The 20,201-nt window shown below is 36.7% G+C and overlaps 1 protein-coding gene across 4 annotated transcripts in view; it reads left to right on the top strand.

Annotated features, from left to right (window-relative positions):
- The window catches only part of CTDSPL2 (CTD small phosphatase like 2), a 91,514-nt gene extending 77,988 nt beyond the window's left edge, over positions 1-13,526 (top strand). For all 4 annotated transcript variants that reach the window (XM_066388311.1, XM_066388312.1, XM_066388313.1 and 1 more), the window contains 5 exons: positions 4,127-4,189; positions 4,295-4,374; positions 9,025-9,151; positions 10,384-10,479; positions 11,515-13,526. In XM_066388311.1, coding sequence (XP_066244408.1) covers positions 4,127-4,189; positions 4,295-4,374; positions 9,025-9,151; positions 10,384-10,479; positions 11,515-11,580 — 432 coding nt within the window. In that variant the 3' untranslated portion in view covers positions 11,581-13,526. The remainder of the gene's footprint in view (positions 1-4,126; positions 4,190-4,294; positions 4,375-9,024; positions 9,152-10,383; positions 10,480-11,514) is intronic.
- Positions 13,527-20,201: the final 6,675 nt, after the last annotated feature.

Genomic DNA, 20,201 nt, shown 5'->3' with positions numbered 1-20,201 from the left:
GAATAGATTTTGAAGCATTTGGAGGCATGCCTATGTGTGCACCTGTATTAATGTATCTGTATACCTTAACATAATAAGTGACTAGTTTCATTATGCATACCTTGCAGTTTTTTGTTTGTTTCCTACTGGACAGTACTTAGTGCTTCTTGCCATCTATATATTTCTGCTTAATATATTCATCTAAATAACTTGGACCCTGCTGGCTTTATGCCTCTATTTCTATTTTTCTTTTTGTAATTTTGCCTTTGCAGATGGCAGAACCTCATGTGGTGCCAACCCTACCCCTGCTTACTGTTAGTTTGTACCTTTCTCACATTTTTTTTTCACTAACCACTTCAGTTTCTGCTAAGATCTTTTGTATTTTAATCCTGAAATACCTAATTTTCAAATGGTGACATTCTCAGGATAGGAACTTTTATAGTCAACAATTTTTCTATTTTATTCTCATGGTAAGAAAACACCCTAGCACTATATTCCCCAATTTTTAGCCACCTTTCATCCCCAGTAAACAAGCACATTTTGAAAGTAATGTCAGTTTACATATTTTATATTTAAATATAGTCAAAGTAGTTAAATGCATAATGAAGTTCTAGTTTTGACCTAATCTGGAATTTACTGTATAAGAAGTTTGAAAATGTCACCTTTGTACAATGTTCTACTTATTATGCTTGGATAATATTGTTTAAATAGAAGTATTCCTCTAAAATGGAAGTGTCTTAGTGTTCAAAGTAAACATCCCAAATTACAGAAGCCATGCTTAGCTTTTTTTTTTTTTTACAGAGACATTGCGAGAGTCAGAGAGAGGGATAGATAGGGACAGACAGACAGGAACACAGAGAGATGAGAAGCATCAGTCATCAGTTTTTCGTTGTGGCACTTTAGTTCATTGATTGCTTTCTCATACGTGCCTTGGCCGTGGGGCTACAGCAGACTGAGTAACCCCTTGCTCAAGCCAGCAACCTTGGGTCCAAGCTGGTGAGCTTTGCTCAAACCAGATGAGCCTGTGTTCAAGCTAGTGACCTTGGGGTCTCAAACCTGGGTCCTCCACATCCCAGTCCGATGCTCCATCCACTGTGCCAGCCACCACCTGGTCAGGCCCATGCTTATCTTAGAGTACACTTTGGAGCAGGTAATAACAGGGATATAAAAAACAAATGAAAACATTTATACATATGTAAATGAAATATTTTTGGTTATTGAGTGTTAAAAAACTTAGCAACAAACAGAAACCTCAGATGTTTTATGGTTTATCCTCCTCCTCAAGATGAAGTAATTTAAAAAAAAGTTTCAGATGAGTTTTTTTTCTTAATCATAACAAATCTGTTTTGAAAACACCCATAATTAACAAAACTGATTTTGTCAGTTAAAATAGTAATATGTCTAAAATCTGTCAATTACTTGGATTATTAAACAAGTAAGATGTGTAGTTTCTTTTTTTTAATTAATTTTTTAATTTTTATTTTTCTGAAGTTGGAAACGGGGAGGCAGTCAGATAGACTTCTGCATGCGCCCGACACGGATCCACCCGGCATGCCCACCAGGGGGCTATGCTCTGCCCATCTGGGGCATCGCTTTGTTGCAACCGGAGCCATTCTAGCACCTGAGGCAGAGGCCACAGAGCCATCCTCAGCGCCCGGGTCAACTTTGCTCCAATGGAGCCTCGGCTGCAAGAGGGGGAGAGAGAGACAGAGAGAAAGGAGAGGGGGAGGGGTGGAGAAGCAGATGGGCGCTTCTCCTGTGTGCCCTGGCCAGGAATTGAACCTGGACTCTTGCACGCCAGGCCAAGGCTCTACCACTGAGCCAACCGGCCAGGGCCAGATGTGTAGTTTTCAACCACGGCCACAAACTATACTAAATGTTTTAGGGTGAAAATGTTAAAATTAATCAGCAAAATTAAATTAATTAAAATGAATTAACTCTAGTTAAATTCTTTGTAACTCATCCTAAGCGATAGTGATTAAGTATTGAGGATTTGGTTGTTTTTATTTGCTGGGGGAAGGGTAATGTGGCTTATTTTGTATTTGGCTAGTCAAAAAAATTGAGATAAAACTGCCTGGCTAAGAGTAAAAACGTAAATATCATTCTTGCCTGAAGGCAGTGTTAGATGATATTATTAACATACTAATAATTGTTCAAAACTTGTCTTACACGAGTGGTCAAGTTGTTGAAGAAGTTTAATTGTCCTTATGTAGTCATGTAGGCTTGTCTATTTTGTCTATATTGCTCAATTTCTGGCAGTTCTATTTCATGTACTCAACAGATTTTTATCAGTTACTTAATATGTATATGACATTGTTTTATCCCTTTGGGCTTTGGAAATTACAAAGATTGGTAGTACACAGTTCCTAAGAATCCTCTCTATGATTTCTCTGTTCTGCCCCTACAACATTCCTAGAACTAGATTTTTATCACAAAAGCATTTATTTATTTATTTATTTATTTATGAGAGAGGGACAAATAGAGACAGACAGGAAGGGAGAAAGATGAGAAGTATCAATTCTTCATTGTGGCACCTTCGTTGTTCATTGATTGCTTTCTTACATGTGCTTTGATGGGAGGTGGGGGGTGGGAGAGACAGCTACAGATGAGCCAGTGACCCCACACTCAAGCTGGTGAGCCTGCGCTCAAGCCACCAAGGAACCTTGGGGTTTTGAATCTGGGTCCACTGCACCCCCAGCTGACGTTCCATCCACTGCGCCACCACCACGCTATATCATGAAAGCATTTTCTTTTTTTTTTGTTTGACAAGAGACAGAGTCAGAGAGAGGGACAGATAGGGACAGAAAGATAGGAAGGGAGAGAGATAAGAAGCATCAATTCTCCGTTATAGCACCTTAGTTGTTCATTTATTGCTTTCTCATGTGCCTTGACTGGGGGGCTACAGCAGAGCAAGTGACCCCTTGCTCAAGCCAGTGACCTTGGGCTTCAAGCCAGCGACCATGGGGTCATGTCTATCATCACACGTTCAAGCCGGTGAGCCGTTGCTCCAGCCAGTTATTTTGGAGTTTCCAACCTGGATCCTCTGCGTCTCAATCCGATATTCTATCCACTGCCACTGCCTGGTCAGGCATGAAAGCATTTTTATGTGGATATGTATTGATGACAAACTCTGTGAAACCTAGATTTTGAATTTGTTGCCTCCAGTTTTGTTTTTTGGTTTTTTTAATCAGAATCCAATTAATCTGGCACATAGGTGTTCTGCAAGTTGTTCATGGTATTTGAGGTTAGTAATTACATCTGGAGTACAACATTTTCTTTTATAAAACTTTGTCACAAAATGAACACAATTCAAAGTCTTTTGTAAATCAATTTTAATGGTTGCTTATGGCTTATATTTCTACGCTTTTTGAAAATTGTAATATACCACAAGAGCTACATTAAATGTAGGCAAAAAGGCAGACACAGAAATATGGCAGTTCTTTGGATGCTGTGGTCTTTTTCTGATAGTGCCAGTAGGCTTTGATAACTTGATAACTCGTGTTTGACTATTATAGTTTCTATCTCAAGTAACAAATAGTTCTAACCTAGGTGCCATATCTGAATCAGTAAATGTAAAATGACAAAATTGATTTCTGAAAAATTTCAGTTATTTAAACCCACCAATCCAAACATCTCTTTCTTGAACATTATTTACCTTAACAGAAATTTGAAAAAAAACCCAAACTATTCTTAGCAGGTGATTGTTAAGAAGAAATTCTGAGTAATTTGAGGAAGGTCATTGAGACAGGTCAGCTAGAGATGGACACACAGCCTGCCTAAATTGGATGGATGCTACCTGGCTGGAAGATGGAGCTGATTGGTGGATCAAAATCTTGGAGGGAAACCTTCCGTTTTTAGTTTAAATGTTTATTAGAACTATATTCCATGAAATACTATTGTGTGATGCTTATTTAACTATTAAAAAGTGAAATGATCACCAATAATTATTATTATTACCCTGCTAAAGGTTGTTTTGAGTGAATTTTGGTATGTGGAAAATGTTTCATTGAGTGGTACTTAGTAAACTTTTCTATTTCTTTAAAATATGAACTTCATAATAAATGTAGAGTTAGAACAGCATAATTTATAAAAAAAATTGTTTCTATTTTGTGTTTATTTGCTGAAGCCTATCTTTATATTTCTTTAGGTTTATGTGAGATTAAGGCCATTCTTCAGGGAATTCCTGGAACGAATGTCTCAGATGTATGAGGTAAACATGCATGAGCTAATTACATTAAGTATTTTTATTTTATTCAACATAGTACCCATATTTAGATCATGTATAATGATTACTTCTTTTCCCCTGAATTTATAGATCATTCTTTTTACTGCTTCTAAGAAGGTGTATGCAGACAAGTTACTGAACATACTAGACCCTAAAAAGCAACTGGTCAGGTAAATTTAAGTAAGAAATAGTGGAAATGTCTGTTACACTGATCTATGAAATTACTATGATTATATTGAACTTCTATGGCCATTTTCAGTTGGCTACATATATAGAGATTTGTTGTGTTGAATGGTGAAAAGAAATGAATTTTTAAACCCCCCAATTCTTTAAGAGTTTCTAATGATTTAACTCCGGACAGACGTTCTTTAAATAAATACAAAGATTAAATGTATTTATTTCTTGTTACATGTTATTCTCACTTCTTTTGGTACTGGGGGAAGAGCCAGGGTATGTGGAATTTTTCATTGTGTGTGTGATGTTTTTACATCCTTATGTTTCTGAGATATGATGCATGTTATGTCACCTTTTTAATGGCATAAAGAAATAAAAACTTAATTTTAACAGAAAGGATCAAATTAAATTCTTTTACTCTTTTCAAGAGCAAACTTATCTTTCTTTGAAAAAAAGGTTACATGAGTCTAACTGGAAATTTCAGTTTTGCTTAGTGACTCAGGTTACCCTGATCTAGACTCAGTTCCTTGTGTGTGTCCTGAGCCAGCAGATGCAGTGTGTCATGGTTAGGTGGGAGTGCCTTGGGTAATTTTAAAACAGTTTTAAAATTACATAGTTCAACTGAGAGATATTAAGACTGCAGTCTTGTTGCATCCTGTAAGATGTAGGAATTCATCTTTGTGAGTTTTTGACCACGAGCTGAGAGATGCCACAAAGGCCTAGTAACAGCCTTAATAGCTGAGGATTCATTTTCTTGCATTACTTTCTCCCATATTGTCTTAGTGGAAAATTCTAAGCTTAATTTCTACTATTAATAGTACCTTTATTATTGAGTGATTGCAACTATGGTGAAAAGCTTTATCTAATGTCCACACAGTTTATCAGTCCACGTTTAGGAGATTTTCTTTCTTGTAAATAGAACTGTGATTTTTTTTTATCTAAAGGATTAAAATTTGTCCTTGTAGTTAGTTTCCATTTTATCTTTCATATAAGCAAGCTTCAGACATACAAAACAAAATGTATTTTCATAAAAGTATATTATAATTTATGCTTATTTTATCCAGCTTCAACAAAAGTATACAAATAAATGGTTTTAATCATTCCTTCTGAAAATTTCTATTTGGTACCTCCAGTGTTCCAGGGAACAGTGGTGAGCAACACAAGTCCTTCCCATCTTGGAGCTTACTTTTTTTTTTTTTTTTGGTGGCAGAGCCAGAGAGAGGGACAGATAGGTACTGACAGACAGGAAGGGAGAGAGATGAGAAACATCAATTCTTTATTGCAGTTCCTTAGTTGTTCATTGATTGATTTCTCATATGTGCCTTGACCAGGGGGCTACAGCAGACCGAGTGACCCCTTGCTCGAGCCAGCGACCTTGGGCTCAAGCTGGTGAGCCTTGCTCAAACCCGATGAGCCCGCGCTCAAGCTGGCGACCTCGGGGTTTCGAACCTGGGTCCTCTGCGTCCCAGTCCGATGCTCTATCCAGTGCTCCACTGCCTGGTCAGGCTTGGAGCTTACATTTTATTGGAGGGTAAATTGTACTTATGCAATTATAATGTTATAAATTAACACCCCTCTTTTAAACTAGTTTTCTAAAATCTACACATTTAGGAGTTTAAATTTATCTTGTTGCATTTTGAAAAATTTAAACCAGGAAAATCTTTTTGAACAGTATATTGATTCATAAGAGAGCTATAGGGAATTATCTGTGTTGTTTGACAACAGAGATTTCTATGATCTCTGAATCCTAAGTCCAGATGCAATTTTTTTTTTTTTTTTTTTTTCCTGAAGCTGGAAACCGGGAGAGACAGTCAGACTCCTGCATGCGCCCAACCGGGATCCACCCGGCACGCCCACCAGAGGCGATGCTCTGCCCACCAGGGGGCGATACTCTGCCCCTCCGGGGCGTCGCTCTGCCGCGACCAGAGCCACTCTAGCGCCTGGGGCAGAGGCCAAGGAGCCATCCCCAGCGCCCGGGTCATCTTTGCTCCAATGAAGCCTTGGCTGCAGGAGGGGAAGAGGGAGACAGAGAGGAAGGAGAGGGGGAGGGGTGGAGAAGCAGATGGGCGCTTCTCCTGTGTGTCCTGGCCGGGAATCGAACCCCGGTCCCCCGCACACCAGGCCCGACGCTCTACCGCTGAGCCAACTGGCCAGGGCCCAGATGCAATTTTGATGACAGTTAAAAAGGAACTGTCTTTCTAAAACTGCAGATACATGCTATTGACCCTCAGATTTCTGGAAAACTGGACAGAGGCTATAGCAGTGGTTCTCAACCTTTCTAGTGCCGTGACCCTGCAATACAGTTCCTCATGTTGCGTTGACCCCAAACCAAAAACTAATTTTGGTGGCTACTTCATAACTGTAATTTTGCTACAGTTATGATTTGGAATGTAAATACCTGATATGCATTATGTATTTTCCGATGGCTTTAGGCAACCCCGTTGGGGTCGCTACCCACAGGTTGAGAACCGCTGGGCTATAGTATAATTTAAAGTGATCGAGCCCTGGTAGGGTGGCTCGGTTGGTCAGAGCATTGTCCTGAAGTGCAGAAGTTGCTGGTTCGATCCCTGTTGGGGCACATACAGGAACAGATGTTCTTGTCTCTCTCCTGCTCTCTCCCTTCCTCTCTCTAGTCAATAAAATAAACATTTAAAAAATAAAATAGCCTGACCAGGCGGTGGCGCAGTGGATAGAGCATCGGACTGGGATGCAGAGGACCCGGGTTCAAGACCCCGAGATCGTCAGCTTGAGTGAGGGCTCATCTGGTTTGAGGAAAAGCCCACCAGCTTGAACTCAAGGTCGCTGGCTCCAGCAAGGGGTTACTCGGTCTGCTGAAAGCCCACGGTCAAGGCACATATGAGAAAGCAATCAATGAACAACTAAGGTGTTGCAACGCGCAATGAAAAACTAATGATTGATGCTTCTCATCTCTCTCCGTTCTTGTCTGTCTGTCCCTGTCTATCCCTCTCTCTGACTCACTCTCTGTCTCTGTAAAAAATAAATAAATAATTAAAAATAAAAAAAACAAACTAAATAAATAAGTAAAAATAAAGTAGATCACTAGTATCCATATACCGTAAATACAGAGTGGGGCAAAAATAGGTTTACAATTGTTTGTATGGAAAATAATACAATAACAAATAATAGTATAAGCGTAAACTATGTGTTTCATGTACTCACAACTATAAACCTATTTTTGTCTCACCATGTATTCAGTTGTCTCCTGTCTTGGGTGAGTTTGCTGCTATTGGGAGAAAAACATCAGTAGTGACTTTGCGTGTACATGCTTTACTTGCCTCTCCAGTTTCTTCAAATCTAAATGTTTATGCAAATAAAATTACTTAAATCCTTTCAATTAGTCTGTTTTTCAAAGTAGTACTATACTGGATGATCATATAAGTATTCTTTATAATACGGAGGAAAAAATATTTATACCTTTGCCATCACCACTAGCACTGATATTTTTAAGGTTGAGTTTTGTTGGGGTGTTATTAGAACTGAATAATTTTGTTGGTAGAAAGTGCCCCTTTCTTGAAATTGCATGATTAAAAATAAAGGTATGAATAGGCCCTAGCTCCTGAGAAATTGTTCAGTGGGATTAAGACACAAGGAAGCCAAACTACCAAATTATTAATGCCTGCAAATGGAATATTTCAAGGTGATCTGTAAAAATTATAAGTCATATACAGAGACTATTTTTGAGTGCTAAACAAAGATTATATAATTATTTCCATGTCACTTAAGTATAATAAAACCTTTAACAACTTTTTTAAATGATACCAAATTTTTCAACCTAGTATCTATCATTAGTGAAACATCAGTTTACTTGTTATAGTTAGTGTACGGCCATACCACCCTGAACGCACCCGATCTCGTCTGATCTCAGAAGCTAAGCTTGGTTAGTACTTGGATGGGGAGACATGTTATAATTAAATCTGAATTCATTTCATGCAGTTCTGTGTCTTCAAATCACACACACACTAAATTAAAAGAAAGGTGGCTGTTTGGGAAAAGTTGAAATGATGGAATGTTTTGGCCTCCACATCTTTTCTCAAAAACTGTAAGAGAAACTAAAAAAATTTTTAAAAATGCCAACACAGAACCACTGCTTCTTATACAGTATTTTCTATTCTGGAATGTATAAGGATAGGAAGGCTGTGTGGTCCTCTGGTTAGAACAAAGAACTGGGAGCCAGGAGGATCCTGGGTTCCAGTGCAGGGTAACCACTGACTTACTATGTGACCTTGGGCAAGTCACTGGTACCTCAGTCAACCATCTGGAAAATTGGTTAAAAAGCAGGACCTTGCTGACAACCAGATGCTACATCTGAACTGAGCTTTCCTGGGTAAATAAATTACAGAAACAATTTACAGAGTTTTTAATACCTCTTTATAATTTAATATAATGTTTTGGGATAAACCAAAGTTCTTTAAGGCATGGTAATATTTGGTTGTAAGGTTTCAATAGTTGCTAAGAATTTTTATAGTAAAACTGTTGCCCAAAGCTTAGGCCCACATTTGTATATGAATTTCGAGACAAAATAATAACCTGTAAATCCTATGTGTGTATGTATGTTTTATTATATGTTGTACTTTTTAGCATTTTTTTGTTTGTTTGTTTTAGTAAATTTGTACTTTTATATTTAGGCACCGACTTTTTCGTGAACATTGTGTTTGTGTACAAGGAAACTATATAAAGGACTTAAATATCCTCGGAAGAGATCTTTCAAAAACTATAATAATTGACAACTCACCACAAGCCTTTGCATATCAGGTAGGAAGAGGGTTGCTAAACAAACTTTGATTAGTAAAAAAAATCACAATGAGGACAAATGCTGCCAAACAATATGAAGGAAGAACAGAATTTTCATTGCTGGAATTTCTCTGTTTAATGTCACATGTAGAAGTAGAAATGCCAAATTGGTATATTACTTGTGAGAAAGTTTCTTTTAAATTGAGTACAACCTAAATAAAAATCTGAGTAGTGAATGTGAATAAGAAGGGACTGTAAGATATACATCATTTAATAGCATTCTTATGAGTTTTTACATCAGTAATTTAATTGTGAACATGTATGAGAATTACAAATAGCTTAACCATGTTCTTCTGGGCTGCCTGACATTCTTAAATATTTTCTTGGACTATTTTGTCAATATATTTGTACCCTTTGTTAATGATTCTTTGACTAGAGATGAGCCATCCTTGTAATATATACATATTTTACATTATAAATATGTTCATGTGATCTGTTTGAGATTTCCTTCACAATAAATTGGTACAGAATGGGAATGGTGGAAAGTGAATTGCGAATAGATAAAACAAGATGTCCTTAACTTTATGTGTTTTAAAATGTCCATAATAAAAAGAAAAAAGTGGGTAATAGTATATGGTATTGAAATACATTCCTTTTTGATCACTAGTTTTATTTCCTTGCATGTTGAAATATGTTTTTAAGAATTTCTTCTTAGTTCCTAGATAAAAACATTTGTTATCCTCCATCTCAAACACAATGTTCTGTGTAAATGTTTAAAGATATTTTATTCTAAAGATTGTTTACTGTAAAATAAATAATTTATATTCTTGTTTTTAGCCTCTTTAGTGAAATAGCATTCAGTTTATTTGTTATAAAATAGCATTAAGTCAATTTGTTATGTTCCTGTGTTTTAGATTATCCTGCTATTGGGAATAAAACAATGAATGGGACATGGTCCCTGTGTATAAGTACAATATGTGCTCTCTAATAGTGTTTGTTTAGATTGGCAATACCCCTTCATTCACAATGCCTAGAATCGAATAATAACTGTTTTTTGAATGAGTAAAGCAATGTTTTTAGTTATGTTAAAGCAAAACTTGTTTTAATGGATCTTTCTTGTTAGGTTTTATATACACTAAGAAGAAATTATGCTGAAAACCCAATTAGGCTTTGAGTTATTTCTTTTTTAAGCTTTTCCAAAGTAGGAAGATGTAGGCAAAAAAGAGGATTTAATTACTTATTTATCATTTTAGCTATCTAATGGAATCCCTATAGAAAGCTGGTTTATGGATAAAAACGACAATGAACTCCTAAAATTGATTCCATTTCTGGAGAAGCTTGTAGAACTGGTAAGTCTATCTTACTTATCTTTTTCTGTTATCTTTTTGTTGGTTCAACTTCATTGAAATAAATCCTTTAAATTGTTTTAGAAAGTCAGTGTGGGGCCCTAGCCAAATAGCTCAGTTGGTTAGAGTGTTGGCCCAATATGCAAAGGTTGAGGATTTGATCCCTGGTCAGGATACATACGGGAACAGATTGATGTTTTTTTCTCTCTCCCTTCCAAAACTATCTCTAAAATCAATATATAAATTTTAAAAAAATGTCACTGTTGTGAAAGATTATGGAAAAGGATTTACAAGCATTATCAAAACTAATAAGTTAAAATTATACTTATCAATATTTTTAAACATTTATAGATTGAAATTTTTATTTCACTTGGCTTCCTCTTGCAAGTCACTAACTGGTTTTGTTAAATCGATTTCACTTTGTTTTCTTAGTTCAGGTGTGGAATTATTCCTTATGCTACTAAAACTATTCTGGGAATTTTTTCCTATATCCATGGATTAATTTTAAAACTAATATATGAACTAGAATTCAGTGGCTTAACGCTTTTATCTAGCTTTTGGTTTGGCCTCTACTGCATAATTGTTCTTACAAAATTAAAACTTTAATGGCAGTTTTTTTAATATAAATTTAATTCTAAGTTAACTTTATCAGTAATACAGTGGTACCTTGAGATACAAATTTAATTCGTTCTGTAACTAAGCTCGTAAGTCAGTCAACTCGTATATCAAACTGCCGATACTGGACCCGTGTGCAACGCGCCAACTAGCGGCAGCTTCCCGAATCACGACTCGTATCCTGGAATTTCGCTCAGATCTTGAACAAAAATACGGACCGAGTCGCAGCTCATATCTAAAAAAAAAAAAAAAAAAAATCGTATGCTGGTCTATTCGTATCTCAAGGTACCACTGTATATTTTTCTTATTATATTACTGCTTAATATCTATATTTTCTGCAAAGTAAGAATGTTCATAATGGTCTAAGGAGCATGTCTTTGAAATTACGTGGCCTTTAAATTTAATTTCTTTTTCTCTGCACAGAATGAAGATGTTCGACCTCACATCAGAGACAGATTTCGCTTGCATGATTTGCTGCCCCCAGATTAAGTACAAAGACTTGTCAAATCACTGAAGGGGGGAGAGAATGCAGGACCCTTTTGGACTAAGACAAAACATTGCCATTACTGTTGAAATTTTGCATTTTTGTACCCCGTCTTGCTTTTCTTATCTTTGGTGCCCAATAATAATCAAGGGTTACAGAAAGAGACTTTATCTCAGATTGAATACATACAGTAGGTAGGCTAAAACAGAAGAGTCTTTAGAACTAGTGCGACTCCAGTGAAATTTTTTTATGTACAGGACATCTGCAGTTTATAAAGAATTCTGTTTCTGCCACCAGCAGTTTGACCTGTAGTCACACAGGATTTTATGATAATAACAGAGATGAAAATGGACTTTTATTTTCTCTCTGTTTGGTGCTCTAAGTGGGTTTGTAGCCACTTTTCTGTTACTTTAAGATTCTCATTTCAACAGGAATGGCCAGTAAAAGTTGTTTTATTTTTCCTGTTAAGGTTTATAACCTTTTTACATTTTTGACCTGTATTAGATTAGAATTTCATTATGCATTCCTTTTAGTTGAGGCGCTTCATAGTTTTCTGGACATAGTCAATTTTTAGTTTTTTATTATACATTTGAATGGCCGTTTTCCTGCTTTGTCTGCCTGCATATTGTATATTTGTTTTAAAATATTCTCTACTTTTAGTCCATGTAAGTTTCATTTAGAAAGACATGCATTTATATTTTGTTTCTGTAATATTCTACTATAGGTGAAATCTTTTCAGAAATCAAGAGACTGGGTAGATAAGAATATATGAATGACTAATATTCAAATGATTTAAACCATTGTGATGGCATGTATCCCCAAATGGTAATATCTTGCAATGGCACACAGATTTAATGGATAAAGGTATACCTCAGACTTCACTGTGCTCACCAATCTTTGAGGAGAATGTGTTTGGTCACCTTTTGGGCTTGATTTGGTTACTGCTGCCTTTGATTTCCTCCAGAAATGAAGTATTCAGCACAGTGACTTGGTATTTTTAGTTATTTTGCATGGGCTGGTAGTACCTCTGTTATGCTCTCAGTTACAATCAATTTAAAACTCTGTGTAACAGTCCTGGTACCTTACAGTAGCTATGCATAATCCTGTGGCACAGTAAACTCCCAAGCCACCAATGCAGTTACTATGCTCTCATAGTGGTTTTCTATGTTATATGAAAATAGTCTTCAAGCCTTGGTTCTCTAATGCAGCTACCACAAGAGGTTGATATTTTTATAGTGGCGTGTAATCTCCTTTTCAGGAGGCTTTTTATGGAAGGTAGAATTTGTAAAAGTTAGTATGCTTTGCCTCTCGACTGCATTAACATGCCACAGGCTCAGACTGTTTTTGTGTAAAGGATGTCAAAGAACGGCACTTTTTCTAAAGAGAAGTTTGATATTTTGTATGCTTGTTAAGAAAGTACAGTATTGGAAATTAAAGGTGGACAACTGATAATTGAGGAGTATGTCACTTAATTTTTTATGTATATTACCTGTTTACTTGTACAACTTACTGTACAAATTACATGCAGCTTCATTTTCAAATGAATCCTTAAAATAAGGAAATCTTTTTAGGAAAACATTTAATTTTTGTATTTTTGATTTTAAAGGCATGAGTTATGTCATTTTCAGTGTATTAATGAAGATTTTAACTTTTCATCAGGTTGAGTGTTTTCTTACTATATTATCTGTTGTGTATGTAGTTAGCATATTGTGTCACTGAACTGTTTAAAATCTAGCATGTAGAGCAAGCCTGTTTTGTGGAAAATCCTTATTCATTAAATAATCATGGCAGGTTTTCTGCAAAAAAAAAAGCAGAAGCATTTGCAATTCAGAATACTGGTTTTTTTGTTTTTGTTTTAATTTAAAGAAAGGTATTTTGCTTGCAGGAAAAAATACAGATTCATTTTAATGAGAATCTTTGAAATGTATTTATCTTTAGGGCATCTGGGCATCTTTATGCTGTTTGTCTTCTGTCTTTCTTGAAATAAAATGTACATACATTACCTTTACATATGCTCTTGCTCAAAATTGTGAACCTAGTTACATTTCTCCTTGCTCCCTTTTTATGCTCAAACAGCAAAATCCAAAACCTATAAAAGATCTACACTTTCAGCATGCGTTATAATTGCTGAAAGCTTTTCTGATTAAATACAGTCTCAAAGGGCTTTCCCATAACTTAAAGGGAAATGTAAGCACCTATACCTTTGTGCCTATGGGCACTTTAAAATTTAAACTCCCACTTTTACTCATCTCTTATTAATAGTAAAGTTGCTAAGGAGAGTTAGTTCCCTAAAGTGACTGACAAATGAAGCAAGCATAACAAGATTATGTCAAGAAATAAACTAAGGGAAAGTTTGTATGGCCTGAAAAATTTCTTGAGACCAATTTAATACATATATTTTTTTCATTACTTGAGTCAAATTTAATACAAATTTTTGAATAATTTGTAAAGATAACTATCCAGCTTCCTTCCACAATAATGTTTTATCTTCTTATTATCCCTTTTCTTGATCTGTTTATAGAGGTTATCTTAAACACTTCCATTTAGTTAAGCGGAGGTGTATGTTTTATGAACTGAGGTGTGTGCCCAGCCCATACAGTTCACGCAAGAAACATGAACTCTTAAAAACTGACTATAGTAAATGCAGGAGAGATGGATACCCGATAAGACACAGCAAAAGTGACCTGTAACATATTACAGCTCTGAAGTACATATTATAATTGTGATATTTCCAGTGATAAATGTCTGACTTTTAAGACATTCTTTTAAATATTTGTATTATTGTTAGAATGTTTTAATCAGTTGTTTTTTAATTCCATGTAATATACGTAGCCCTAATCAGATTTATATCACCAAATTTCTCCTTGGATCATAAAATAGTAACAATTTGAAACCATAAGTTGTTTTATATTAGCTAGTATGTATATTTATTTACCTGATGGCTTTATCTTGTTTCCCAAAATTTTGGAGGAATTTGTTGAAAGCATTGTGACTTCTCTATAAATGGTTATTTTCTTATAACTGTCAGTGAAAATGTATGTGCACATTTTTTTCTATATTTCTCTGGTTTTTCTGTTTTGTTTTTTTGTTGTTGTTGTTTTTAGGGTTAAACTTAAAATGGTTTAAAAAGAAAGTTCTCTTTGGCCAATGACTTTTTCAGCTAGATACTACTTTCATTCAGCCTTCTAAAGAAGTTCATTTTTCATTGTTTTGTTCAGTCAACTTGTCTGAAAAGAGACTTCATCTCATCAGTGAAGAAAGTATTTCATTATTCCTACAAACCTTTACAGCAAGCACAGAATTCTTCGTAAGGACCAGATCTTTTCCACGTCTTGTCAAAACACATAAAGCTGAAACATAAAGGACGCTGAAGCCTTCATTTGATTGTACTAATATGATGGTGTTATATACTACATCATTAGGTAGTTAAGGTTTTCTGACCTGATTTCTCTGTCTTCCTAGATATTTATTTGTTATCTCCTTTAATCTTGTGTATCTAAAATTAACTTAGTTAATAGTTACCCACCGAATAACTATGCCAAGCAACTAGGAAAGAATGTTTATTTTATTTCCCCTTATAGGGGAAGAGTGAACTGGGAACAAATATGTATGGGCCAAAAGGCCTTAGGTTGTCATTCATTCACTTTCTTATTCCTCTCATGACTTATGTTCAAGTATAGTATTTTTTCATTGCTGATGTGCTTGATTATGTCATTACTTTTCATGTCTTCCCCTGAGTTGAAAGCCTACTAGGAACCTGTATGAAATACATTTTAAATATTCAGAATAAGAACCACAAAACTGAGTATCTTATATTTAAATACTACTTAAATTATTGAAATCCAAGTCTCTCTCACTAGAGTACATTTTTATAAAATGTTTCTCTGTATCTTGAAATTACTTGCCCAGGGGCAAGAGTTCTTGGGATATAATGTGTTTTGAGAAATTTTAAAAAAGGGGATAAGAAAGCAACAAGTTTATACTTACTTTATTGTTTTGATATTAGTTAGTATTTCAAAATACATCAGTAGTTCCCAAACCTGACTGTTCATTAGAATTACTCTGAGCTTTGGAAATAGATTCCTGAGGCCCAACCCCTGCAAAAATTGTCTTATTGGGTCTATACGGGACCCGAGAATTCTGTCCAAGTGATTCTAAAAGCCAGGTTTGGGAAATCACTGTTTTAAATGTGGCAGTGGTTTGAGAGTAGACAACAAAATAAAAGTTTACCAGACGTGTCTGTGGTAGAGTTTTTCTTCTCTTCCTCCTCCCCTCCTTTTCATCCTCCCCTTCCCTCTCCTTTTCCCCCTCTTCCTCCGGCCCTTCCTCCTCCCCCTTACTTTTTCCTCCTCCTTTTTTTAAACTGGGATCAGATTTTACAGAACTTATTCAAGATACATGGAGGAATAATAAAGAAGATTGAAGCTACTGCTCATTATCATTTTTTCATACTTTTAAGAGTTTGCATTCCTAGCACTTGGAATAGTTGATCATATACACAGCTGAAGGACATATCCCTGAATGAGACCATTATATATAAACTGTAAAATATTTCACTATTTTTTTATTTTATAAATCTTTGTAGAAATAAGCAATGAAATACTACTTTCATCTTTTGAAATGGGATTTTTCAAGGCATTGTCCTTTCGGCATTAAGGCAGGGGGGAGTTAATGTTCTCTCTGCCTTTTTCCATGTGAATCAATATGAAGTCATTGACATTTAAAAATCTCAATTTAATTTCTACATATATACTATGCAGTATAGCCATGAACAAGCAATGTAGACTTAGTTTTCTCATCTTCAAATGCCCTGATCACCCTACCTCACAGGGTTGTTGTGGGGATAAATAAAACTTTTATGGAAGCACTTTTCTTTGATGATATTTTATGAGCCTTTAGAGACACTGTAATAATATCTAACAACTTGTGTAGTGCTCTTTTTGTTTAAAAGTGACACAGTTTTTTTCACATTTCTTTCCCTTTTGGTGATCTTTAGGACAGACGTATAAGGAACATAATGTAGGTTACATATAAGAGAACAGGCTTGGAGAAGGATGTTACCCAAGACCTTATAAGTATTTGGGGAGATTTGGATTCAAATATCATATGTTTTCTTCCCAAGGTCTTGGCATTCTTGTATAAGCATATTTGTACATAAATACAAAGCTTCAAGTTATAAATCAATTTAGTTAACAAAATGTTCTTAGGAATAGAATTCACTGTAAAAGCTTGTGGTACAAACTAGGCCATAGAGTTTAGCAACCCAATTTAATTTTTTTTTACTTTATTTATTGATTTTTAGAGAGGAGAGAGAAAGGGGGGTGGGGAGGAATGGGAAGCATCAACTCTCCCCATATGTGCCTTGACAGGGCAAGCCCAGGGTTTCAAACTGGTGACCTCAGCACTCCAGGTTGACTGCCTTACCCACTGCACTACCCACAGGGCAGGCAGTCCAGTTTTTAAACTAGAAAGAAATTCCAACTTCAAAGCGCACACCTTTGTTTTACAAATAGGGAAGTGTCTTTAGAAAAGTCAGATTAGAATCGAGGTCTCAATTACAATTAATGTAGTGACTTTGGGAGGAATGACATTCTTAATTTCTACAACTACTGTGTGCAGAAGTGAAAACATTTGAATAAAACCTGAAAAAAGGGGTTTTAAAAACTAGAGATCAGATGACAAAGAATCAGGTTATAGTGAGCTAAAACAAATTTATCCTTGATGGACTAAACTTGAACCAATGTAGCTAAAATAGCACTGGTCCTACCCATCTGATAAGATTTTTTTTCTCTAGCTTTTATTGAGTAAGGTTGACATAATATGTAAGTTTAAGGTATTCAGTGTGGCAATTTGATGTACAGATATATTTTGAAATGTTTACCACAGTAATTTAACACATCCTTTGCCTCACATGATTACCATTTTTTTTTTATGGTGAGAACATTTAAAATCTTTAGTAGCAACTTGGAAGAATATAATACAATATTATTTATAGTCACCATACTATATATTAGAACCACAGAACATAAGGTCCCCACAAAACTGGAAGTTTATAACATTTGGCCAATACCTTATCTTTTTCCCCACTCCCCAGCCCCTGCTGTGATTAGATCTTATAAAATAGCCTGGCCTGTGGTGGCGCAGTGGATTAAGCATCGACTTGGAACACTGAGGTAGCCAGTTCAAAACCCTGGGCTTGCCAGGTCAAGGCATATGTGGGACTTGATGATTCCTGCTCCTCCCACCATTCTTCCCCCCCCCCCCCCAAATGAGTAAAATAATGCACAGACAGGTTTGAGAGTCACTTAAATAGACATTTAGAAACCAATGATGGTTTTAGATGAATAGTTGACATGGGAGTATGGTTAACAGGAGCATTAAGTTCAGAAGAGCTGAATTCAAGTCCTTAACATCCATTTACTTAACAAAGCTGCTGAGCCTCAGTTTGTTCATCTGTAAATGGGTGCACCAAGATCTGCCTTTCAGAATTTCAAAGATGAAACATGTCAAAGCATGTTATCAACTATAATGCAATATACAAATAACTACCAAATTGAAATGTTAAAGCAGCTAGTTCTCTTGAGTGTGTGAAAGATAACACAGTTTTCAGCGATGACTGAAGTTAGAAGGGGCAGAAATAGGCAGTACAATTGGTATTACACATGTCTGGGAGAGTTTTCAAGAAGAGACATGAGCAGTAGGGTTCATTAAAATAAAAACGAGAATAGGTCATCTATGACTGATAACATGTTTTGGTGAAAATATGCTGAGTGTTCAGGAAAAAATAGGTGATGAGGAAACTGGAGAGTAAGTTGACTGGTTTAAAAAGTCTGGTAAGTAGATGGGGTAGCAGGCTCATATAAATTGCCAAGTTAGAAGTCTCTCGGCCTGACCAGGCAGTACGCAGAGCATCGGCTTGGAATGCTGAGGACCCATGTTTGAAAACCCGGGGTCGCTGGCTTGAGCGAGGGCTCACCAGGTTGAGCGTGGGATCATAGACATGGTGCCATGGTCGCTGGCTTCAGCCCAAAGATGGTGGGCTTGAAGCCCAAGAGCCCCAATCACCTGGTCAAGGCACATATGAGAAAGCAATCAATGGCCTGACCTGGGGTGGCACAGTGAATAAAGCATTGACCTTGAACGCTAGTGTTGCTGGTTTGAAGCCCCAGGCATGCCTGGTCCAGGCACATACAGGAGCTGATACTTCCTGCTCCGACCCCCTTCTCTCTCCTCTAAAATGAATACATAAAACCTTAAAAAAAAGCAATCAATGAACTAAAGTGCTACAACTGAGTTGATGCTTCCCTCTCATTCCTGGTCTGTCTGTCCCCCTCTCCTCTCCTGCTAAAAAAAAAAAAAAAAAAAAAAAGTAAAAATAAAAAGGTCTCTTATAATGGATGAACCAAATTAACTAGTTTTACATTTGATGTATGACAATATTTGTTGAAGGTAGCTATATGCGGCCTTCCTAATGAGAGTAGAAATAATTTAAAACTCTACCTTACTATGTGATAGATACTGCGAATGGCAGAGGAAAGCAAACCTGAACTGCCCTCAAGCTTAGTCTGTAAGTGGAGACAATATTGTTGGGAAAAGGGTCATGAAGGAGAAAAATAGCTTTGAGGGCGCCAAGGATTTAGGCTGAAAGTCAGGCTTGGGCTGGCTGAAGTTGATGCTTCCTGCTTCTCCCCCCTTCTCTCCTTTCTCTCTAAAAATGAATAAATTAAAAAGATTCTTGGGTAGGTGCAGGGGCGGGGGCAGGGACAGTTTAAAGTGGAGAAAGTGCATGACTAGGCGGTGGTGCAGTGAATAGAGTGTCAGCCTGGGATGCAGAGGACCCAGGTTTGAAACCCTGAGGTTGCCGACTTGAGCGTGGGATCTTACACATGACTGCATGGCCACTGGCTTGAGCCCATAGATCACTGGTGTGCTGCCCAAGGTCGCTGGCTTGAGCAACAGGTCACCTGCTCTGCTGTAGCCCATCGATCAAGGCACATATGAGAAAGCAATCGATGAACTAAGGTGCCACAACGAAGAATTGATGCTTCTTATCTCTCTCCCTTCCTGTTTCTGTCACACACAAAAAAAGAAATATCCAGTCTTGCTTTCCTGAGACTCTACCTTGGGATAGTTGATTGTATCCTCAAATCCCTTTAGTAACTTATCATTTCCATTTCCTGGTTCAGATAACTGCCACAATGCTGTAGGCTGTGTGTGTGTGTGAGAGAGAGAGAGAGAGAGTGAGAGAGAGAGAGAAAGAGACAGAGGGACAGACACACAGGAAGGGAGAGGGATGAGGAACGTCAATTCTTCATTGCAGCACCTTAGTTCATTGATTGCTCTCTTGTATGTGCCTTGACCGGGGGCTACAGCAGAGCAGGTGACCCCTTGCTCAAGCCAGCAATCTTCAGCTTCAAGCTAGTGACCATGGGGTCATGTCTGATCAAGCTGGTGAGCCTGCACTCAAGCTGACCTGTGGTTTTGAACCTGGGTCCTCTGTGTCCAAGTCCTACGCTCTATCCACTGTGCCACTGCCTGGTCAATCTGCTGTAGGCTTAATAATATAATAAAAAATTTTCTATGGGACCTGGCTATGTTTTCTTTTGGGACCACCTTTCAAGAAAAG

Source organism: Saccopteryx leptura, chromosome 6 (genome assembly GCF_036850995.1).
Source record: "Saccopteryx leptura isolate mSacLep1 chromosome 6, mSacLep1_pri_phased_curated, whole genome shotgun sequence".
In the NCBI taxonomy this organism is placed as follows: domain Eukaryota; kingdom Metazoa; phylum Chordata; class Mammalia; order Chiroptera; family Emballonuridae; genus Saccopteryx; species Saccopteryx leptura.
The sequence above is the reverse complement of the archived record's forward strand: the minus strand, read 5'-3'. Positions and strand labels throughout refer to the sequence as shown.